The 16,427-nt window shown below is 38.3% G+C and overlaps 1 protein-coding gene across 8 annotated transcripts in view; it reads right to left on the reverse strand.

The window, feature by feature from the left end:
- Positions 1 to 14,659, reverse strand: part of herc1 (HECT and RLD domain containing E3 ubiquitin protein ligase family member 1) — a 47,761-nt gene extending 33,102 nt beyond the window's left edge. For 5 of the 8 annotated variants that reach the window (XM_079866551.1, XM_079866553.1, XM_079866552.1 and 2 more), the window contains exons 1-21: positions 14,449 to 14,659; positions 11,733 to 12,676; positions 11,534 to 11,629; positions 9,492 to 9,689; positions 9,088 to 9,399; positions 8,877 to 8,973; positions 8,397 to 8,540; positions 8,130 to 8,257; positions 7,863 to 8,007; positions 6,221 to 6,392; positions 5,891 to 6,025; positions 5,534 to 5,699; positions 5,309 to 5,434; positions 4,994 to 5,200; positions 4,018 to 4,170; positions 3,746 to 3,878; positions 3,465 to 3,656; positions 1,718 to 1,933; positions 1,398 to 1,571; positions 673 to 787; positions 463 to 583 (exon numbers count right to left, since the gene is read on the reverse strand). In XM_079866551.1, coding sequence (XP_079722677.1) covers positions 463 to 583; positions 673 to 787; positions 1,398 to 1,571; positions 1,718 to 1,933; positions 3,465 to 3,656; positions 3,746 to 3,878; positions 4,018 to 4,170; positions 4,994 to 5,200; positions 5,309 to 5,434; positions 5,534 to 5,699; positions 5,891 to 6,025; positions 6,221 to 6,392; positions 7,863 to 8,007; positions 8,130 to 8,257; positions 8,397 to 8,540; positions 8,877 to 8,973; positions 9,088 to 9,399; positions 9,492 to 9,689; positions 11,534 to 11,629; positions 11,733 to 12,647 — 3,945 coding nt within the window. In that variant the 5' untranslated portion in view covers positions 12,648 to 12,676; positions 14,449 to 14,659. The remainder of the gene's footprint in view (positions 1 to 462; positions 584 to 672; positions 788 to 1,397; positions 1,572 to 1,717; positions 1,934 to 3,464; positions 3,657 to 3,745; positions 3,879 to 4,017; positions 4,171 to 4,993; positions 5,201 to 5,308; positions 5,435 to 5,533; positions 5,700 to 5,890; positions 6,026 to 6,220; positions 6,393 to 7,862; positions 8,008 to 8,129; positions 8,258 to 8,396; positions 8,541 to 8,876; positions 8,974 to 9,087; positions 9,400 to 9,491; positions 9,690 to 11,533; positions 11,630 to 11,732; positions 12,677 to 14,448) is intronic. The other 3 variants (XM_079866555.1, XM_079866554.1, XM_079866550.1) reach the window with 1 other exon arrangement.
- Between the last annotated feature and the right edge of the window lie 1,768 nt (positions 14,660 to 16,427).

Consider the following 16,427-nt stretch of genomic DNA (forward strand, 5'->3'; position numbering starts at 1 on the left):
TACATATAGTGGGATCCAAAAGTCTTCCAATTTTTTTTTGAAACTCTGGAAACAGAAACATTAAATAAATAAATAAATAAATAAATAAATAAATAAATAAATAAATAAATAAATAAATACACACATTTTATTTTATTCTTCTTCGTTATTCTTTTATTTTTGTTTTCATAACTTTTTTTTGTTTAAAAGTGTTTAAAAAGAGTCATTTAGACTGCTTTTCCTTAGTGGCCCTTCAGTGCACTTCTTCATAATATCTTCTTTTGTGTTCACAGAAGAATGAAAATCATTTTGGGTTTAGAACAACGTGAGTTGTGGTTAAGCTGAGTAAATATCCTTTTAAAACAAAGTCTGTTCCAGTTCGCATGTTTGCCGTCATTAAAGCAAAAGGGGTACACGGCAGATGCTAAAAAAGTTTTTAATCAAACTGTAATGCTGATAATATCATTTGTAATGAAAACATACTCTGCGTTCTCGTGATGATGAGCGGGTCTGGATGAGCTCCATGTTCTTGCAAGCCAGGAGGCGATTCCGCACCTTATACACACTGCGATACACCTCTGCCAACAGTTTACATGGCTGATATCTGCAGGAAGAAAGAAAACGAGAGAGAAATGCTTTAGTAGTGTCCACAGTGTAGCATTCTCCATAGTTATGTAGGATATGATGTCATACCTCCCCTCTCCACATGCCTGTCCCAGCAGCCCTGTGTGTTTCAGCAGGACAGCAAGTACAAAGCGGGATAATGTGTCTAACAGAGCCTCATTCGGCAGTGACGAACTGTCCCAATCTACACAAACACACACACACACACACACACACACACACACACAAGACTAAAGCAACATGTAACGACATCAAAGATGTTCACTTGCACAAATGCAAGTTGATAATGCTAAAGCCAAAAATCAGGATTGTTTTTAACCAATAACTTAATAATAAATAATACTTATATAAAATCCAATAACTTCATAGTTAAGAAGCCATAAAGGTCTGGTTTATGACCAGCTGTAACATAACAGTAGTTATGGTAACCTCTAGGTAGTAAGTGTGGGAAAATAATGCACCTCATAACAGCAATGTACACTCAAATATTACTTAAATTCAACATTTAGATCCCGACTTCTTTCAGAAAAACAAATGTCTTTATATAAAAGAAATGACAACTGACACAAAGTCCAAATCAGATGCAAGTGTAGTGAGATTTTGGACCAATGAGATTTCAATGTGGGTGGGTCTACCCAACACCACAGAAATAGAAGCCATTACAAGGTTTGCATAGGTTAATGTGTGACTTCTGAGACTATGCAAGCACTTACGCAAGTAAGGGTAATCATCAGTGAATCATTTGTAGTAATCTTTCCACAATCCTCAATATATGTTCTGTGTTTGTGTCCTACCCTTGCTGATGGCATAGTCCTGCATGTTTGTCCACAGGCTGTATGTGGGCTCTTTAGTCGATCCAAGGGCCAAATCGACCAGCACACTCATGTCAGCATGCAACTGACAGTCAAACGGTCTTTGTTCCTCATTTCCACACAGAGCCACCTCCAGCAGAGAGCTGATACACGCATCTTAAAAACATATACACACGTTCAACATCAACATGGAATGGCATTCACAACCTTCAAAATAAACCAAATTTCAAAATAAAACAGGACATTTAATGATAAAAGGTAATTCAATGTGTGTGCGCGCACGTATGTGTGCGTGTGCATACCAAGCTGGGGTATTTCAGTCTCTAAGCCGTTACTAAAAAGTGGTGTTTTGAGCCAGTGGGTAGTGTGCTGTTCCTCTGGCGAGGGTGGGGCTCCCTGAAGCATTCCTCCAAGACAACGTCCCACCAGCAGCGCAACGGTACGCTCCAGATCCACCAACCACACCCAGCACTGCGCCGGTCCTGACACGCACAATGGATCAACTAGATCTGGAGTGCCTACAGGAAAAAGAGGAAACATTTCTCAATATAAGATTTTTGAGTGAAAGAAAAATAGTCCTAATTCAAAACAATATCACAGATTTAAAGCTAAAGAAGTTCAACACAAATGAGAGATGAGCGGCTCTTGAGTGATGAGTGGTTCTCAAAAACGGGGCCAGGGCCTAACAGGGGGCTTCAGCAAACTCCCAAGGGGCACAGAAGACGGTTTAAAATTATTTAAATGTACATCCATACATATACATATACATACATACATATACATATATATATATATATATATATATATATATACTACCGTTCAAAAGTTTGGGGTCAGTAAGATTTTTAATGTTTTTAAAAGAAGTATCTTCTGCTCACCAAGGCTGCATTTATTTGATTAAAAATACAAACAAAAACAGTAATATTGTGAAATATTCCAATTTAAAACAGCTGTTTTCTATGCGAATATACAGTAAAATGTAATTTATTCCTGTGATCAAAGCTGAATTTTCAGCATCATTACTCAAGTCTTCAGTGTCACATGATCCTTCAGAAATCATTCTAATATGATGATTTGATGCTCAAGAAACATTTCTTATTATTATCAATGTTGAAAACAGTTTTTATTTCATGATGCTATGATGAATAGAAAGTTCAAAAGAACAGCATTTATCTGAAATCTTAAGCTAAAGCTAAAGCTTTTGTAACATTAAACATTACCATTCAAAAGTTTGTGGTCAGTAAGAATTTTCATTTTATTTTGGGGGAAAGTAATAAAATAAATCAATATTTTTATTTATCAAGGATGAGTTGAACTGATCAAAAGTTACAGTAAAGACATTTATAATGTTAGAAAATATTTTATTTTAAATAAATGCTGTTATTTTGAACTTTCTATTCATCAAAGAATTTTGAAAAAAATTTGTACACAACTGTTTTCAACATTGATAATAATAATGAATGTTTCTTGAGCATCAAATCATCATATTAGAATGATTTCTGAAGGATCATGTGACACTGAAGACTGGAGTAATGATGCTGAAAATTCAGCTTTGATCACAGGAATAAATTACAGTTTAAAATATATTAAAATAGAAAACAGTCATTTTAAATTGTCATAATATTTCACAATATTACTGTTTTTTTTTATTGTTTTTTTATCAAATAAATGCAGCCTTGGTGAGCAGAAGATACTTCTTTTAAAAACATTAAAAAAATCTTACTGACCCCAAACCTTTGAACGGTAGTGTGTGTGTGTATATATATATATATATATATATATATATATATATATATATATATATATATATATATATATATATATATATATATATATATATATATATATATATATAGTTGATGAATCGACCCATGTGGGATTTAAACCTACAACCAGCTATCACTTTGAAGTAGAAAGTTCTAAATAGATAGAACTAGATAGAAAATTGTTTGCCACCACACAATGCACACATTGATTCTTGCCAACAAGACAGTGCTGCAGTACTACTGATATGAAGATCTGACCGAAAGTTTAATGTGACAGTCTGACCATGTAGTGGCCACTGCAGCTCCTGTTCCTCAAGGAGTGTGGCGGCAGGCAGGAGTCTGTTGAGACGGTCCAGCGGGGGAAGCAGGTCTAAGAGGTAGCTGAGCAGTGGCCGTGCCACCCAAACAGGCAACAACAGCAAGGATGTCACAATCTGACACAGCATACTGCCCGCTGCAGACATGTAGATCACATCTACCAAATACAAACACAGGCAAAATTAGCAGGTCCGTTTGCATATAGTTATGAATGAGTTTAGCAAAAACGTGTGTATATTGATATACCTCGTAGCTTCTCACGCACACTGCCGTTTCCAGAGCTTTCTCTCAGAAGAGTTGCAGAGCGATTATAGATATCTGTGGCGTGAGGTAATAATAACTGCAGATGTTTATGGAGGAGTGCAACACTACTGGAGCCCTGAAAAAACACAGATGATTTACATACTGAAGGAAATCATACTCCTCTGACCAAAAACAATACATGGCCTTTTTGAGATTCTAATCTCTCTCCCTCTAATTTTTGTTTGTTCATGATATGTGTTTAGTTGTGCAAGTACCTCTGTAACACAGTTGATATGGCAATAGGCCAGTAGTTGCTTCTGTAAAGAGCAGAGCAGTTCATGGAGGTGAGCTGGTTGGCTGCTATCAGATGAAGATGTTCCCTGCAAGATCTTATCACTGTTCTTCTCCAGCTCTCCAAACGCCTGGTCCTGTGAGGTTAAAACACACACACGAAAACAGGGTGTTGTTGAAAATCGTGGGAAAGAGCAGTTGGACCACAGTTGAGAAGATGATCATCAGTGAATATGAAAAGGTTGCACTGCAAGTGTAATACACATACAATATTGACACACATCCAATTTATCTTCTTGAATCATTTTACATTAATTTAGGACAGTGTTTATATGTTTACCCAGTCAAGATGCACTAGCCTAACAAGAGTACTAGTTTTACATTTTTTTGCATGCCCCTGTTCTCAAAAATATCCTAACGGGTTGACATTAACCACAGCAAAATATTTTTATTTATTTTCTTCAAATATGGGTTCATCAGTATACAAATATGATATATGTACTGCAAAATAAAGGCAAGAAACCGTGCATTTCTATTGAGTTCTTTGTAGGTTGCATGCAAAAACAGGGAAATGTATTGATTCAAGAACAAATGACTTACAGTATGAGTTGGTTCATTTAATGAATCATTAAAAAAAAAAAGACTAAAAATAATTGCTGATTTGAATTAGTCTGGTGAATCCTTTACTGTATGAACTCACTGAATCCAAGAGAGTGTTCAATGAATCAACATCTCAATCATTTTCTGAACTTCATTATTAATTTCAGTGATGCCGGTCTCAAAATGAAGCACGTACTAAAAGTTTGTTAAACATAAGGTCACCATTATTACCTGCAAATTGTTCCAATAACAACATGCATTTATTTTATAGACACACATTTGAGATATTTTTTAATGAATGATAATTTAATATAAACGTGAAAATCAAGACCAGAGCTAAAATATATGCTAAAGACTGACCGTGTAAAATCCCAGGTTCCTGAGTAAAGTTTTCATGAGGATCTCTGCCAAGTGTGTGTCAGGATGTGTATCAGAGTGAGTGCCAGGCACAGAGTCAGAGGGTGGAGCGGAAGGCTCAGAAGTATCTGGAGGACAGCTGTAACCCAGCAGAGATGCCACATGGGTGTGATCCTGCAGACTAGTGAGTATTATGTCCAGCTGCATCCTCTGAGACAGAGAAAGCACACACATTCTTAGGAGCATGACTAACAGATGCTTCTTTAAAGTTAAGCAACTTAAACTGCATTTTATTTTCATACAGGCACACACATGTACCTGTCCTTTTGAGAGGCTCTCCCAGCGGTCTGGTCCTTGAGGAAGGAGCGAGTGCAGTAGCTCCATTCTCTCTCTCAGAGGAGGCAGCAGCATTGTGGCTCCCACGGAGAGAGTCTCAATGACAGCCTACAAAACGCAACTTATTTTCACTGATCAGAGAAAAACACAGGCCACAGTAAACCACCACAGCAACAAATATGTGGCAAAACACATGTATACACAGACCTCCTGGATTTCATCAGGTACTGACGCATCCATAAGTCTGAAAAGCAGATTGCGGAGTGGCCTCGCTTGCCGTCCCAAGATACTGGTGGCCACGCCCCCCGCCAGCGCTAGAGCCAAGTGGTTGGACAAGAGCCGTAGACATAGTTTCAAGAAGTTATGATGCTCCCTGTTGGCCCAAAACAAATTTGTGCAAGAAGACACTCTCTCAATATTTAATAACCTTCAGGATGGTTTAGAAAATCAATTGAAACTTGATCTCAACTAAAATCACATTAGCAGCAGTAATCTTCCAGTGATATTAATGCACTTAAAAACAAAGCAGGCGCCACTCGTCTATGGTGGTGGCAGAATACACACTTGGAAGATGGGAAAGGCAGTGGTGGGATCTCGTTGTTGATGCCGTCACAGTATCGCTCCAGAAACGAGCGGAGGTGAGAGAAAGTGCTTTCTTCCAGGTCCACACAGTACGGCCTATGCCAGGCCACCACCTGCCTGTGTATACACATAAGATTATTAGCATACATATAGGAATGTTGAAAAGTGAGTTAGAAGAAAGAAGAAAAAGGCTTCAACAAACTAAGACCTAAAAGGCACAAATGCATTTGAAATATATTGTGTCTTCACGGTACAACAAATGCATTTCTTTTTTAACAGAAGGTTATGAAAGGAGTCAACGGGTTTGCTAACCTGTCTCTCGGGAGGGCAGTCCATGCCAGGCTGTGGGATGTGCCAGCAGAGATCTGCTGAATAGCCACTCCATCTAAACCAATCACCTTCTTGGGTTTGGTGATGGGACCGGTGGAATTCCCTTGACCGCACTGACCCATGGAGTTATTCCCCCAGGCATACACTTCATTGTCTTTATCAAAAACATGCACAGAAAAAAAAAATAATTATCTGACCATTTTTCCTAATACATGTGAATTGCACATTCTGTTCAAGTACACAGCGTCAAATTGTGACATCATGTGTGAGGGCTTCACCTTATCTGATTCTGAGTCAGCACATACCCTTCTGCTACTAATCTGACCCCCCACCCCCCCCCCCCTCCCTCCACTATCTCAAACTACAGTTCACACAACCCAGTACAGCTCTAAAAAAGAAGACTCACAAAACCATCAGCACCTAATCACCAGCCACTGATTACTGCGTTTACAATACACTGAAAGTGAAAAGAATATTTGAAGAGGATCACTAACCTAACCAAACTCTAATGATAATTTACTGTAATTGCAAAATCAAATATCATATATAATCATATATATATATACATACACACACACAACTTAAAAATTAGTAAAAAAATTGATCAAATAAAAATTGTTGTTTTTAAATAATATAAAGTACATCAAAATAAATAGGATATAGTGATAGAGTGCTATCACAACCTACTGAAAACTACTAAACATTTATTCAATATTTAAAATTAGGAATAAAAATAAATAAGACCAAATATGTTGCAAAAATTGTGTTGCGCAAAGGCTCTCTTTCCATCATCTTGGCTCAAGCTGAACTAAACATACCACAGCCTAGTGGGGAATGAGTTTAGGGAGGGGGCGAAAAGCACTGTTGTAGGGGTGCACTGGGTTTATAACAATAATTTATAAACAAAACAAGCGAATCATTGTGAAACAGAATGTGGTACAACAATCGTATTATCCTGATTATCTTTTTTTCATAATTGTAGGGTTGCTGCACATTTGAAATCAAACCAGTTTTATGGTGCAAAACTTGTTTTGTTGTTTTGTTTGTCATCTTTTGAGATTCAACCACCTTCCCATAGTACCGAATGTCTTGCGGTATAAATTGCACTTTGCTACATTGCTGTCCGTAGTTGTTGCCAACCATCTCTGAAACCTTCGAGCCATTGAGTGTTAAATTTTGGCTTCCCCTTTTCGCTCGAATTTGCCCGCTGTCTTTTCCCAAGCAACTCCCCCTCCCCCACTCATCTCTGGTGAAGCCTGCACTGTCACTTACATAAAAATATGTACATAACAGTCAAGCTGCAACCTGGGTACTACCAAAGACTTGGTGTTTACCAAGGGTACTACCTGGGTACTACCAAAGACACCTCCTAAAAGCCTATATTTCTCGATCAGATTTAAGACCTAATGCCTAGCAGAAAAAAAAACAAATAATAAAGACAAATTTCAGACTTTTAAGACTTTTTAATGCCCTGCGGGAACGCTGATTGAAAATAAAAGTAAATTAATAGTCCAGCCCTATACGGAAACATCTCGTTCTCTTTAGGAATGTTGTTGCACTATCAACCACTTAAGCATACCAGATAGGGCCATTTCAATCCAATGGGTTTGCAGTGATCCCTTACCATGTGATAAAGCAAGGCAGTGGCTGTCTCCAATGGAGATGTCTACAACTCTGGTTGTGGCAAGTTCCTCGAGCAGCTTTGGCCGTAGAGCTGTGGCCTCGGATGAACCGCAGCCAAGACACGCACCACAGCCCCAAGCATACACCTGCACATTACATATACATAATAACTGGTGTTTTTATAATGAACATCCACTGCATTAGAGTCAATACAGTCAACATGAACTCAAATTGTGCCATTCATTTGTGGCTTAGTAATGTGTCATACCTGACCAGTAGAGGTGAGAGCCAGAGATGACTGGCTGCCAGCACATACTTTGCGTATGAACATTCCCTGGAGCGCCTCTACCACCTTGGGTTTATACACACGATTGGTGTCACCATGACCCAGTTTACCTGCAGATAAATGCCAGCAAGTTCACACAGAGTATAATAATTATATGTTGACTAAGAATTCAAGAATAAGATTGTCTCAAACAGAACAAGTGGCTGCAGAACAACAGCAGAACAAGTGGCACAGGCCAACTCAACTTACCATTGTCTCCGCCTCCAAAGGACCAGACTGTACGTCCATCTTTAGACAGCGCAATGGTGTGGGAGCTTCCACAGGACACCTCACCTACATTACTGATGTCTTTAACTAGTGTGGGAATGTTCCTACTGTTACTGTCACCATGACCTACAAGTGTAGACAAATGTAATCAATGATACAAGCATACATTTCATTTATTTTCCTGCATTTATTTGACCAAAATACAGTAAAAACAGTAATATTGTAAAATAATGTTACAATTCTAAATAACTTTTCTATTTATAATATGTTAAAATGTAATTTATTCCTTTCATATTAAAGCTGAATTTTCAGCATCATTACTCCAGTCTTCAGTGTCACATGATCTATTGATCATTCTAATATGCTGATTTGCAGCTCAAGAAACATTTCTTATTATTATCAATGTTGAAAATAGTTTCTGTGCAAACTGTTTTTTAATATGTATAATAAACATTTATATACCTAATCTGCCAAAATCGCCCTCTCCCCAGGTGTAGAGTTCTCCATCCTCACTGACTGCAGCACTGTGTCTATAGCCTGCTGAAACACAAACCACCACCTACAAACAAACACACACAAACACACACAGAGAAAACATAAATCATTTAAACACACAGGTCCATTTAGAGTGCCCAAATAGCTCAAGTGATGCATAACTGCATGAATTCAGTACCTTTCCTTGTAGAGGGCCCTGTATTAGTTTGGGGTATTTCTGGGTAGAGCTGTTGCCATGACCCAGTTTGCCATAGTCTCCATCACCCCAGCTGAACACCTCCCCCTCAACGGTGAAGGCTAACGTGTGGCCGTCTGAGCCTTTGGATGATGATACTTTCTTAATGGCACGGTGAGGTTCAAATGTCAGCTTTTTAAGAGTGGACTGGTTGTTTGAGTCGCCCAGTCCCAGGCGACCATAGCTGCCCTTCCCACACGCTCGGACTGAACCATCAGAGGAGATGACGAATGTGCAGTACTGGCCAGCTTCAATCTAAAAGACAGGAGATGTGGTCATCAAATATCCACTGTGGGCAAAAATGAGGATGCTAACACAGTATGAATAGTTAATATGAAGATGCTTACTACCGTTTGTGCATCACTGAAGCTGGGAGCTAGTTTGGGCTGGAGGATTTTCTCTTGAGTGCCCTCTACAAGCTGGTGGCTGCTGTTGCTGCCCCACACATAGACCTCACAGGTCTCAGATACCATGGTCGCCTCACCTGCCTGGATGCTGTCTGGACTCGCACAAGTTCTTGAGTAGTCTGAAGCCATGCGACACACCTATAACATCGGGAAACCGATTTGAAACAAAACGAGAGTAACAAACACACTGCTTTTAGAAATAAGAGTAATAATAATGCTAAGAATTGGCATGATATAAATTACTAACATTCTATTTTTAGATACAGCAGGACAGATTTGTTGTGCAGCATGTTATAGATTGCAGCTTGAAAGCAGCAGAAACTCTCTTTTAATTGTGCACTAAGGCAGTTGAAACTGAATTTTTGGGTGACAAAATATGAGAGCAAATCACTCACAGCAATAATGATATCATGGACAGGTATAAGGAAAATATATATGTGGGTTTCTTTTAAAAGTCTGCACTGAATAATTAACATAAGCATTCATATATTAATAATTATTTAATGTGTTTGACAGAGAAGCAGAGCTATAATGAAAATTATGGCAATGTTTTGTTGTAAATTACAAATATTGTAAATTGTAAATATTTGCCAATGTAAATATTACAGCTGAAGTTGCCCTGCCAAGAGCAGTGAGTGGTTTCTCTTTTTCTTATCAGTGTTGTTATTTGATTTATATTACTTAATTACCACGTTTGGTATGTCAATACAATCTAAAGGACTCTGTCATTATTAATAGCCATTTACTTTAGTTTTCGTTCGTTTGTGAAGTACTTTATGAGGTCAAGGAGCATGTTGTGCATGCTCTCTTCATTGATGCACCAAGATTTAACAAGTAAAAATCATTGTCATGCTTAAGGTGATGTTTAGTCCAATCCGAAAATAAGTTTGGCTTAGAGGGCGTCATCAAAATCTGAAATCAACAGTATATAAAAAAGCGCAGATTTAGCTGCAAACATTTATGTTAAAATGATCCCACAAGTCCCCATTTATATATTATTGTTTCGTTGCTAAATTTATTTAAATTTATTTTGGTCCACATTTCCACGTATTGTTATGGCAGCACATTGAGCATTGGCAGCAGCTGCTACCTTTTAAGGATGAGAAAATTAACAGAAAACAACAGACTCTTTTGTGTAGATGAATTACATCACCAAACATTACAACCATTTCACTCTATTCTAGGTCATAAACAATTGCTTATTTCGACTCTTGAGAACTTGAAATAAACTGAATGTGTAAAGTCCTTATGAAAGACGTCCTACATTCCCAACAGAATAAGAGTGATAACATTCAAATAGTTTTTGTTTTCTTAAACCTATAAAGCCTATATACAGTATATACTTAAGACCTCTAAATTATCAACATAATAAGAATCAACATAAAAGTAACTTAACTATATTGTTAATAATATTTCAAGATGAACACTGAAGCAAGGTTAGGTAAGGTTAACTTGATCATCCATACATTATTTTTTAGAAAAATGTTCAAATGTGAGTATCAAATATGATACATTAATCTCATTTAAGGAATGTTTATTTGTGCAGCTCACAATCATCACTGTATTGTATAAATTGCTATTTTTGCTCAGTTTAAGCTACAGAATAAAACTGGGTATTTTTTCCTCCTTGAGTATGAGCTCCATATTCTCCATAAAGACTAAAGAGTCATAAAGCCTGATGTATCAAATATGATACTCAATTAAAAAAAACATAGGCTATGCAGTTTTTTGAAAAAACATTTTGCCTAAAGGTTCAATAAACTTCTATTTCGAAATATGTGATTTTTCTATTTTCTGACTTTTATTTCATATGTCAGGCTTTACATGGTTAAAAGACTATATCAAAATACCCACACTGTAATAACATTATTATTTCAATGAGTAATTCATGTAAAAAATCTAATTAAAAAAAACTCTCAAATGGCATGGCCTCTTCTTATCTATACTCCAAATATACATAAATATATTAATGGGTATGTTACCTCCTCAAACAAACAGAGCGCAGCCTCATATAGGGAACAGAGTCCATCAGGCGTGCGTGTTGGTTCCCTCCACTGGCTACGATCAGCAGATGAACCCTACAACACCAGACATCCAGTCATTTCACAATATCCACGACTATAAAAAACACTTGTGTAAACAGATTAGTGTTAGTGTATGAGAGTTTTAGTGAGGACGTACCAGTGAACGTCTCATCTGCATCAAAATGTTCATGAAGCAGTCATATCCCATCAGCCCCTCCTGGCTCTGCTCCAGGCTGCTGACACCGGCTGATGCTGCCAGGGCCATTTCAACCCACTCCAGCAGGTAGCGCAGTGACCCTCGTTGGGCTGCCAAGCCCAGCAGCAGCTCACATGCTAGCCTCCTCCCCACCACATCAGCCCCGGAGTTCCGCATGGTCACCCCTTTCAGAAACGTGGTGACTTGGGCCAGGCAGTCCAAACCCATTGGAGGAATCTTGCTCTCATTGGCCAAGGAGAGTGGTGGAAGAGAGCCCACCACTTCAATGGCTGTGGTGATGACATCGTTGCAGAGGTTGATCCCTGGACCGGCTGGAGGAAGCGTCCAGCTTTGCCTGAGCAAAGCGAACAGCAAGCTAAGACCCGTTCGCACGCCCATCTCGATGAGGGCGTCTGTACTAGAGCGAGGCCTCTCGTTAACTGCTTGTAAGTCTGCAGAACCCAGAGTATTTTCAGTCGAGTGCTGTTGCTGTTTGACCTTGCCCTTGTCATGGTATTTGTTGGAAAGTGCATAAAAAACCCGCTGCAGGACCAGCAGGCGTTTACGTAGGGCAGTGGCGAAGGGTGAGTCCGAGCACACTGTCTTGGCCAGAGCCAGCTGACTGGCCAGCAGCGCGTCAAGATAATGCTCCTGTTCATCGCTGGACAGACACTCTCGCTCAAAGTCCGGCAGCTGAGGGCCCTTCAAACATAGCACCTGCTGAGGGAGAAGAACCACCTCCTTATTGGCCAGCAGCTTGCCATACAGCAGAGCGACGCCTTCACGGGTGGAGATGGACTCGCTGTCCTCAGCGATCCAGGAGCTGTTGAGATGCTCCAACCATTTTAGTTTTACTGGTGGTATCATCACAGCCATGGTGCCACCTTACACCCTCACCCTCACATCTGAGAGACAAAGAGGTACAGTGACTTATGGGACACAGAAACATCAATATTTGATACAGATAAGTCAATAACTATTTTTAAGTTATAAATATATTAAAGATTAAGTGGGCAACCACAGTTAAGTGGGGAAACGTTTAAAAACCGTTCAAAAATCATACCGATCCCAAATGTTTAACTGATAAAGACAAATTAAAAACAATGTCTAACATTGGTTCAAAACCAATATTTAAACCTTAACTGTTAAACCTGTTAACCTTAACCTCTAGCTCTATAAGTCTATCTCTCCATATTCTTGTATACCAAGGTCCATAACCAAAGATTAACAATACAAAGTGATGATGAAATATGCATTCATCCTAAAACCAGTTTGATTCTGAGAAATGGACTTCAGAACTAGAAAGTTCATCAATTGTAGATGATGTTTTGATGACACATACTTGTCATCTTTCTAATGTTCCTAACGATGCCCGGAATACTTCCAGCAAGATGACAGCCTCTGCCTACTCAGCATGAACACATGTATAAATGTAGGTCTTGAGTCAACCCATTGATTATTAACTTATTTATCTAGTCAGCAAACTTTCATAAGCAGGTTGACGTTAGACTTTTTTGACGTTAGATCTTCTTTTAACTATGGTTTGTTGAAAACCTGACCAAAAGTATGACACTAATGAAAGAAACATGCATATCTAATGTATGCATGGTTTACACCTGTTTACTCCCCCCTTTTTTGGTGCTATATAGACACAGAATTTTGATTATTCTCCACAAGTACCTGGGGAAATATAAGGAACCTGGGTGTATATTCCAATCTGATCTACCCTTCAGCTTGTCATAAGGATAAAACAGTCTTGCAAGTTCTTACAGCCAGTTATATAATATGACATATTTGACTCTATAAGTTACAGGTTGTCAGCTAAGTTAAAGCATTAGTAAAACAGCAAAGGAGGTTATTTTAAGCTATTCTTCTGCTCCGAACATTATCATATCTTGCTAATAAGCACTTTGATTGTATGTGAAAATTAGGGTGACATTTCCACCCAGCTGTTTGCGTTGCGATTAACGGTGTTGGGCTTTGACAACCTTGTGGTTTGCTTATTCATTCAGCTGGCTAACCCATCTTATCACATAGCTTGCCTTGCATAGCCAGCGTACGTAAATTACATTCTCGAGGAACATCTGTCAACTTAAATTATTATACGACATCTGCAGCATATTTTATATGTATTCAAAAGGAGTGTAACGTTACTTCTATGCTAACGTCTGTGAGTGAAATGGAACTTATAGGCGTTGTTAGCTTGTTAGCATGAGAACAGCTAACAGAGCAGTAGAAGCCAACAAGCTAAGCTAATCCACACTGAGATGATTCTCTAACGTCACAACTTATGTTGTGGGCCTAGATTGAATTATCACATAGATAGAGCCTCAAGTAAAATAACCAGCTGTCTTGTGAGTATAGGACTATATAGCACAGGTAGCCCGGCGCATTAGCCCGGCTGTAGAGCTGCTTGTCGGTGGTTGCCAGGCTGTGATCAACTCCCTCCGCCACTCACTTTACATGAGTCAGCTCAGCTGCTGATATTTCACATTAAAATCATGCACCCAAACAAACATCTGCCCCATGTACAAGGCATGCATTTGACACAGATGCTGCTACAAAAACAGAGATATGCCAATACAGAAGATTAGGCTAAACATGTCACATTTGAAATGGTTTGAACCTGTCGGCTGTTGTGATCATAAAGAACTGAAAAGGTTAGGCTGGAGCTTACCATAAACTGCCAAAGGCCTATTCAGTGAATGAACGAAAGTGGCTTTCATGGTGATTAATGATCCCTCGGCACCTGCATGTGACCGTGCATGATAGAAAAGACTCGTAATCGCTGGATTGAGGATCTGGTTAGGCTGAATAATTGAGAGTTGGGAGTGAGCAGAGCAGTGCTCAATCCCTCTCGACTCAGCTACTGTGAAATAAGCAGCAGGCTCAGTGTTCAGTCCCTCCCTATCATTCATTACCCGCTGCACAGAAAAACAGCGCTCACAGCCCTGAACGACTATACACAACCATACCTGTCCTTTAGAATAAATATATATTGTGTAATTTATAAACAATATGCTAGTGGTGTCCATTATTTGAAATACGCACACCCTCAATGCAAAATTCACACTACGCAACAGTGAGCAGTGTTATTTTTGTATTATTTACATAGCCTACTATTATAGTATATATGAATATTTTGAATTAGCCTTTATTTTTATATTTTCAGTTTATATTTATATCTTCATTTAAATGTAAGTTTTGGTATTGTTATTGTCATTTCTATTCTTTTTCTCTTTTTTATGGTATTTCTAGCTTTAATTATTATTATAATATTTTTTTCAGATTCAGTAATTGAAGATGGCTGCTTTAACTTGCAATAATTTCCCTTAGTTCTCAAGGCAGCATTTCTAATTTTAGTTGAAGTTAGTCTCTTTTTTTCATTTTTTTCATTTATTTATGTTTCAGTTCAAAATACATAGGCTAAATCAGTTCAAAATGCATAGGCTAAATAATACTGGCTACATTCAACCGCTAAACCTAAATCGGTTCACTGGACATTTACACATTTACACAAGGAAACCAGTCAAACGTAGGCTAATAATAAAAAAATGACAACAACATTTTTGTTTTTTATCTATTTAAAACGTCACAATAATTTATCATTTCAACTCGATTATTTAATGTAATTAAATAAGAAATTAAGTTTCATTTTTAGTGGGACAACATTGTACAGAATGAATAAAACAAAAATAATGGTTTAAAAAATTGGTGGCTATTGCACACGTACAGATAAACATTGTCCAGAACTATCTGAGTACACACAGCAGTGCGCGTGCAAGCCTCTGCAGTCTAATAAAAGGTGGATGTGGTTGTGTAACAGAAGAATTGGCACACGTTTGTTCTTTAATTGCAACAAAACATTCGATCATCCCTGACCTGTCCAACCTTTATAAGGGACAGCTAAACAACACCAGTGAGTCACTGCCCTCAGAGTTATCTAACAGCAAACACATTATGAGGCCTTTAGATGAAACTAAACCTACTTTTCATGGACTACATGTATGTGGGTTCCAGAGGAAATAAGATGTAAACGCTGCCCCCTGTAGGACTACAATAATAATGCAAAAACAAGTTTTTTCCGTGCTGCTTTGTGGTATGCTGTATTGAGACTGGGGACTCGGGGAGTGGGGAGTGGAAACCACAAGCGTTGTTGCAGCAGAATGTCTTGTGCTGATGTCTGTGGACACTCTACTTTATTACTTTGTAAACACATTCTATTGGAGTTGAAAATGACACACTTCCTAGGGTTCTACCTTTTCTGATAAAACCATCCACAAATTGTTATTAAAAGGGTTAACAGCTGCAGCATATGAATGAAAAGCTCTGTTGCTCAGGAGAAAAAACAAAGTCAAAGTAGCATGACAGTTTCATTTAAGGATCCTGGTCAGTGGTTTAGCTTTACAGTTGCACTTACACAACACAATGTGTCCTTTCTATATGACAGCATGTGACAATGACAAATACATTGGGGGAAAACCCAAATAAAAACACTGCAAAAACTTTTTTATCAAGAGAAATTGAAAATAAAGAAATACCATGTACCCTACAACATGCATGCATTTGAATTTATCAGAATATAGCAGTTAGTCCTTAAAAGGATGCTTTGAAGAAACCTTGCAAAGAATGAATGCAACATAACACTGAAAATGA

This window comes from Squalius cephalus, assembly GCF_949319135.1.
Source record: "Squalius cephalus genome assembly, chromosome: 3".
NCBI lineage: Eukaryota > Metazoa > Chordata > Actinopteri > Cypriniformes > Leuciscidae > Squalius > Squalius cephalus.